The sequence below is a fragment of the Macadamia integrifolia genome, chromosome 7, assembly GCF_013358625.1.
Source record: "Macadamia integrifolia cultivar HAES 741 chromosome 7, SCU_Mint_v3, whole genome shotgun sequence".
Lineage (NCBI taxonomy): Eukaryota > Viridiplantae > Streptophyta > Magnoliopsida > Proteales > Proteaceae > Macadamia > Macadamia integrifolia.
In genome coordinates this window covers 31,825,195-31,832,759 of record NC_056563.1, presented here as the reverse complement: position 1 = coordinate 31,832,759, position 7,565 = coordinate 31,825,195, and the positions used below count along the sequence as shown (strand labels likewise).

Genomic DNA, 7,565 nt, shown 5'->3' with positions numbered 1-7,565 from the left:
CGAATGCCCAAAAGGGAGAAAATGTTCAGTTTCCTCTTTTTACGTTTAAATAGTTGAGAGATTTATTGGACACAACAGCTTTTTTTTCTCTCAAATTCGTTTCTAGAAACGACGAAATAAATCCAACTTTTTTCATCAAAATCGTTTTTAGAATTGTAAATATACATAAATTTTAATTTATGTTTCTAGAAATGGGTGAAATGGATAACTTTATCAATCACTTTTTAGACTGTTTCTCCATTTCTGGGAATAAGAAAATGTAAAAACGAAACGTTGTCAAACGATACTTTAGAGAGACTATGAACAATTATACACATGTGGTGTCACCAAGTGCAACTGCTGTTGGGCCTCCCTAGAGAGCTGGACTTGTTTGACTTTTCTGGGTCAGACTTGGTTCTTTTACATTTAATCATTTTTTTTTTTTCGTGGGGAAAACTGATTTTTTCTCTGTTGGTCTTTGCTGTGCTTATGTGATTCCTTTCACAAAGAGAAATTGTGGATCTCTAAGGCTCCGATTAATTGCAAGGAAATTAAAAGGAAAGAAAGTCAATTTTAAAATCTAGAAAGCAACTCTGGTAATTATTATCGAGATTCAGATATAGTTCTATAAACTATTCAAATTTCTTACTATATTTAGTAATAATAATTTAGATGTTATTTCTACTGTACTTTGCATCTTATTTTTATAATCAAATATAGAATGACTTGATAATATAATCATATGGGGGTAACAACTCCGAAAGTTTCTTTCTCAGTTTGAAAATTACCCTTCCCTTAAATTTCTCTTGCAACCAAACTGAGCCATACGAGCTTAAATTATGGATATTCCATAAGATTCGCTTTCATATTATGGTACCCAGATCTGAAATTTTGGTTTTGTTATAGGCCAGGATGATAATCAATGAATCACACTCTCAAATAATATCAACCAATTGGCTAATGCCATTCATAAATATTTAGAATGACCATCCATAGAACACACGAATAAATTATCATGAGTTTGTACATCATTATCTTAAATAAATTATCATGTCTTTATACCATATATCATATTGAATAAATTATCATTTTCAACCAAAAACAAAAAGACTGCAAAATGACATGCACCATATGGATGGGGAATCCAGAGTGTGCTTCTCCTTGTGGCCACTGTGCTGGCCTGACTTGGCTCTGTAGCTAACAACAATGAAAGATATTCCTTCACAAAGGTTTGGCTGATTACTCCAATCTTCTATTCATAATTTCATACTGAGTAGTCTCCTCATGTGGGAGGATGACCTTATCTTTCTTTGCATCTGTTAGAATATGTATAGATACAAGGAGAGACCCAATAATGAGTTTTTTGTCCATTAATATAAAGCACTGTCAATCCCTCAAGCTCCCTCTTATATGATCTTTCTTCTTTGGGTAACATGTGCTCTACCTATATGATCAAATGTATTATTTGATGAGCATAATAGAAGAAGACATATACTACAATCCAGCCAGATGAGAGAGGTGAAGAATTAGAACAGTAATTCTGATAGAGCAGACTGGTACCTATTGTCTCTTTATTTAGAACATTCTACAGATTCAGATATTTAAAAATGTATGGAGTGAGAAACTTGGAAGATTTCAAGCACTCCTGGACATCCCACAAGCTTCAAATACATAACTATTACAGAACTGAAACCCTATATATATATATATACACACCTCTCATTTGGCTGTAAAGATAGAGCTTCCTTATCTATCTACCATGGCTAAAAGACCCAGAGTTCTGAAGGTTGTTATCTGAAGGATCCCAATCCAAGGAAGATGACAGAATCTTGGACAGAGACAAAAAGACATCTGCGATGGCTGGACGAGAATTCAGATCGTAAGCCACACAATTCATTGCAAGTTGAGCCATGGAGAAGGCCAAATCCAGAGGGTACTCATTCCTCAAAGAAGGATCCATGAATCCCCTTAGCTTCTCTCTCACATTCTCTCCTTCTAAGACCAGCTGTATAGTTGAAGACAATGAGCTCTCTGCTTTCTTTTCATCATCATCAGCAGCAGTGGCAGCTTCTCTTCCAGACAAGAGCTCCAACATCACAACTCCAAATGCAAAAATATCCAGTTTAGGAGTAACAACGCCATTCTCTATGTATTCAGGAGCCAGATAACCCTGTGTACCCACTACGTGCCTTGTCAACTGGAAGCCTTCTTCTTGATTCTCCTCCTCCAAGGTTCTCGCCAATCCGAAATTTGTAATCTTGGCTCTGAAATTCGCGTCCAAAAGAATGTTACTGCTCTTCAAGTCCTTGTGAATGTAGGGAGGATTCGTGTAGTTATGAAGGTAATTAAGCCCATCTGCCATATCGTAAGCAATTTGAACTCTCTGCGTCCACCCAAGAGGGCAAGAACTCTGATACTCCTTCTCGTGAAGCCAATCGCTTAGGGAACCCTTCTCTGCAAATTCATAAACGAGATAGGTGCTCCCCTGGTGTACACAGAACCCAGATAGTCTGATCACATTGGAATGGTTGATTTGTTTTAGAATATTAATCTCGTTTGAGACATCCCCTTTCATACTCTTTATAGCAGCGTCATCGCCATTAATCTTGCCGCGATAAACAGATCCCTTGATCCTATGACCTTCACTGAAGAATTCCGTAGCTTTTTGCAATTCTTCGAAGTTGTACAAGGTCAATGAATCGGTTACATTACGAGCCCCTAGGGAAAAGACGGACCCAGATCTAAATTCAGGTACGGCAGAGTAATAAGCAGATCCACCAAGCTTCTTATCCTCTGGAATTGGCTTAGCTTGCCGAGTCCGGCGGCGACGCAGGAACCAAACCAGACAACCGGAGAGGGCCAAAAGAACTAAACCAGCTGCAATTCCAATGCCGACAAAGACCCATTTCTTGTTCGAAGAGTTACTTCCAGGAACGACGGGAGGTGATTCAGGGGACTGCGATGGCGATGGCGGTGGGGAAGTTGATTTGATGATTGTGGGCTTGGTCTTAAGCGGAACCAAGATTGGTGTAAAGAAGTAGATGGTCTGGCCCGATGTCAACTCATTTGCAACGTTTATGCTCTGCTCGTCCACACCGAACATCTCACCAATCTCAGCAACACTATCACCCTCAGCAATTAGATAAGTGAGCAAGAACTTGACACCATTGGCAGTCTGGTTTCGGCTAGGGCAAGCACATCTGAGTGGGACTTCCAGTTTCAATCCGACCGAGAGATTTCTACTATCATAAGGGTTTTGATTCATAAGGGCTTGACAAGTGGTAAGAGCCTGGTAGGTGTTGTTTGCAACAGTAAAATAAGTTTCGAGCTTCTGTTTCAGTTCGTAGGAAGCGTTGTGCTGGTAGAACTTACCTGAACAAGGACAATTCACAGGAATCAGGACGAGGGTGTCGGTGGGGATGTTGGTGACTTCTGTTACTTTGTTGATAGAGGCAATCGCCGATGGATCTGCATTCAAGAGGTAGCCGATGGCGATGGGGGTATTGTAAGGATAGAGTGATCGGAAGGTGAGGTAGGAGCTGCAAGATTTCGAAGGACCATTGCAGAGAAACCCATTAACTGAAGAATCGTTGTTGTAATTGTAACAGGCAAGCTGTTTGTTGTTGACGTAAGTCTGTTGGGCCTGTAAGAGATGAAAAGAATGAAACAAAAACAAGAAGAAGAAGACGAAAGGGTTAGAGAGGAGAAAGGATGAAGAGCTGAGCAGCCTTCGCTCCATGGAATTGTGGGTGGGAAGAAATTAGCTCTTCAGGGACTTCTATTAAAGGAATTTTTTCACAGAACAGAAACCGTATATGTGCGAATGTGAAAGCGTTTCGTGCGACCAGCCATTGGTCGACGACGTTTAAGAAGGTGTCAGGATGACAGGATCAATGGACTCTGGTGACTGGTGTGGTGTAGTGCGTTACTGGGGTTTTGATTTTCCATTCCTTTGACTTTGGCTTTGGCTTTGGGTGGTTTTCAATTTTCCATCGTCCCATCGCATCTGTTGATTGTTTGTCCAACTCTCATGAGGGCCACGATCCCTTGGAAAACCCAAAAAAAAAAAAAAAAACAAAAAATACCCCAAAATTCAACGAACGCGTCAAACTTGTTGACTCGCTAGTCACGATGCTGCCGTGCCGTGTGGGTTACTGCCTTTCCTGGGGTAACCACATAATCGCGGCGGCGAGGCCCCGTGGAATAGAGAACAGGAGAAAGTGTAAAGCGGCCGCCGGTGAGCTGGGTTTTAAAAAATATGAATCGGTAGGGAAGCTGGGTTTTAAAAAATATGAATCGGTACGTTCCCTGCCGATTCCGATCCGGATCAATCTTAGAATCAACTATCTGAAAAAATTCACCGATTCAAATAAATATTCCGTTTTAAAATAGTTAAATTCGTCAATTCCCAATCCGGTTCATAGATTTTGAAGACCGAGACTGAAGCATAGATTTACTTCTCGATGTTGGTCTCTACCTCGGAGAGAATTGGTGGATATCAGTTATTTTTCTTCTTTGCTTTTCAGAAAAAAAAAAAAAAAAACGTTTTTTTACTGTTTTACTCTGAAACAATACTGGTAATCAATCTGAATCGATCAAAAATAGGGGATCAATCTCAATCGATACCAATACAATACCAATATTTGAAATCATGGACTGAAGTGATCGTCGAAATCGAAGAGAAGTTGGCTTGTTCAATGTTCAATGATGGGTGTCTTATGACCAAGTTTAGTTTCCAACTTCCAAGCATGGTTTGAGTCTTTCGGTAGAGCAATTGATATCTCATTTTTGCATCTCCAAGAGAGAGTCAATATAATTTTCTAGCTTGGGCCTAGTTTCTCTAAGTTCGTCTTTGACAATTCAATTAATATTGGTATACCTAGATTTTCTCTTATGTGAATGAATAATAAAGTATTGACATTCAAAAGTATCTAAGTCACTCTTTGGTATAATTTATATTTATATTTGTTATCTATTTTTTGAGAAATTATTTGTGATAATAAATTATGGATCACAAATAATAATCATTTGGTTATCGTTTATTTAATAGATTGTATAATGAAAATAAATTCGGTATGTTTATTTGTATACTAAATTCTCAACTTTTGATTTCTCTAATTCTCCTAGTAATTTTATCATACAAGTGGAGTGTGTATAGCACTATAGTGGGAGTTCGGTGGCATTAAAGCCTTGATGATAACCTCGAGCTCGTAGTGGACGACCACCTCCGCAAGATGGCTAAGAAGGCCACTTGTAGTGTCAATTCCTGCAAACCCAGCTACAGCATCCAGTGCCTCCACAATGATAACCTCGATACCTTCCGGCAGTTGCGTTCCCTACTTCGCTCCCCCCTTCTCTCTCTAGCTCTGTTGTTGCTGGTGTGACCCACTAGTTTTTCTTCTCTTACTGGTATTCTTCTTCGAGTTTTGTCATTCTACTTTCTTCCAATCTCTCCCTCGTTTGCTTCGATCAAACTACACTTTAGTACATCATTCCACGCAAAACACTGAGAGATGTTCACTTCTCTCCAGCAATTATTTCTAACTTCACTCTCGTGAGAGGATCCTACAAGATTTATCTTTTTTTTTTATTTGTCCATTGTTATGCATTAACGTAACCTTCAATTTCTAAACCCAAGGATGTAGCGTAATTGGTGAGCAACGAACTTAGTATGAGCCGTAAACTCGAACGTCTTAAATTCGACTCCCATTAAACACACCTTGCACCATTCATACAAAGGTGTTCAGTGGTTTTCATACCCGTCGTTAGCAAACCAAAAAATAAATAAATAAATAACCTCCAATTTCTGATTTTTCCAGCTTGAAATATTCAAGTAGCCATGTAAGAACTTTAGTGCTTCTATCCGAACTCCCTCAATTCACCCGTGCAACCCCACGCCTACAGATCCCCTTGCAAATACTGTTTTGAAGCAATTACGGCACATGTTCTTTAAAAGTGGCGCACAAATCACATATAGCTCTCCAGCGATTTGTGATTTATGTTAATTTATAATAAATAAAAATAGGTATTATAAAATCACACCAAATACCTATAAAAATAAAAATAGGTCAAAAATATGCAAATATAACTTTTTGTTTTTTTTGGGCAGAATAGGCATAGGCACTTGCAAATGTGTGTCAGCTTTATATGTGTGTCAGCTAATTGACAAGTTACTCATTTTATTTTATTTTATATATTTGTGGTGTCTTAAGACGTTGATTAAACGAAGAAGCTCCAAGCTAAATGAATAATAAAAAAAAAAATTATCGTAATCAAAATTAGTAAAATAATTATATAATTATTTTTGTTTTTTTTAAAATAATAATTTCTTTTTCTAAGGATAAATCTTGTCATTTCACATAAGACAACACAATTCATGGTATAAATCACTTCCAATTCATGATAAGGATACCTTTGTTTTGTATAGTTGCCAATGGCAAATATTCTCCTCTTCCCATCACCCTCACAAGCCCATCCTTATACGACCACATTTAAACAACACGTCTGCCTAGGTAGGAGATGGGAGATAAGGACCAACATCCGCTCAAACCAATCCAAATCTAAGTTGATAAAGTGAGTGTTATTTGGGTCGAAAGCCAACCGAACTCTATGGGGCCACAGGACACCAGGTGAGAAATGATCCTGCATGAATTTATTTTAGTAGGAAAGTCAAAGAAAATAACTCAAAATGTAGGGCGATAAACAACGACTTGTGTTTAGCAAATCGCCAAACCATGTCTAGAACCCCCTTCTCCTCAAAACCATCCAACAACCCGAGCTCACAAGCCCGTACATTTTTTCACTCTTATCTTAAATAACTCTTGAAAATAAGATAAGGGGTAATCAAAACAATGTTACAATTTTCATGTTTACCACTTTGATGATAAAATTGTACGCATAAAAAGAATAGGCAAAAGCTCATTTGGACTTTCCTTCTTAATAAATTTTATGGGGATGTTTCCCATTTTTAAACACATGGAAGTTAATTTGGACAAGTTAGTACTCACCATATTGGTCACGTCATGTTTCAAATTTCAAACTCAAATTTAATCAAACATATGTCCATCCATCCTTGTATTTTCAAAGCTTCACTTGTCACTCGGCAGATTATGCTTGAGATAAATCTCAATATTTAAATAAGGGACCGTCAGGTCTATACATTCATAAAATTTGGACTACATTTGATCTGCCACGTTACATTATCTTTAGAAGAAATGGTGTAATTCATTACTATAGAAGGACAATAACTAGTTGGGACTGATGGTTAATAAGAATGCTATTTATTAAGGATAAAAATAGTCTGTTTTTCTTCATCCTGTTTTGCTGTGTTTTGTGTTTGAGATTTAAAATGTAACCGCAAGCGTACGGATCAGTGTAGCTACGGGTCGAACACAGGGAGAGCAGCCACTTTATTTTTTTATTTCTTTTAATAATGCGAAAGTGAACCGATTAATGATTGTGATCTAATTCTAATTACCGTCCTAAAAATAACGTCCTAACCATTCGTCATCTAAGAATTTAAAGACGCAAACCACGCAATTAAAATTAAATAAATAAATAACTGAAAATAAACAACCCACGCAATT

The 7,565-nt window shown here is 37.8% G+C and overlaps 1 protein-coding gene across 1 annotated transcript; it reads right to left on the bottom strand.

Annotated features, from left to right (window-relative positions):
- Positions 1–1,517: 1,517 nt before the first annotated feature.
- Positions 1,518–3,970, bottom strand: LOC122083333 (protein LYK5). Its single transcript, XM_042651092.1, has one exon. The coding sequence runs from the start codon at positions 3,716–3,718 to the stop codon at positions 1,730–1,732; it is 1,989 nt and encodes a 662-aa protein (XP_042507026.1). The 5' UTR covers positions 3,719–3,970; the 3' UTR covers positions 1,518–1,729.
- Positions 3,971–7,565: the final 3,595 nt, after the last annotated feature.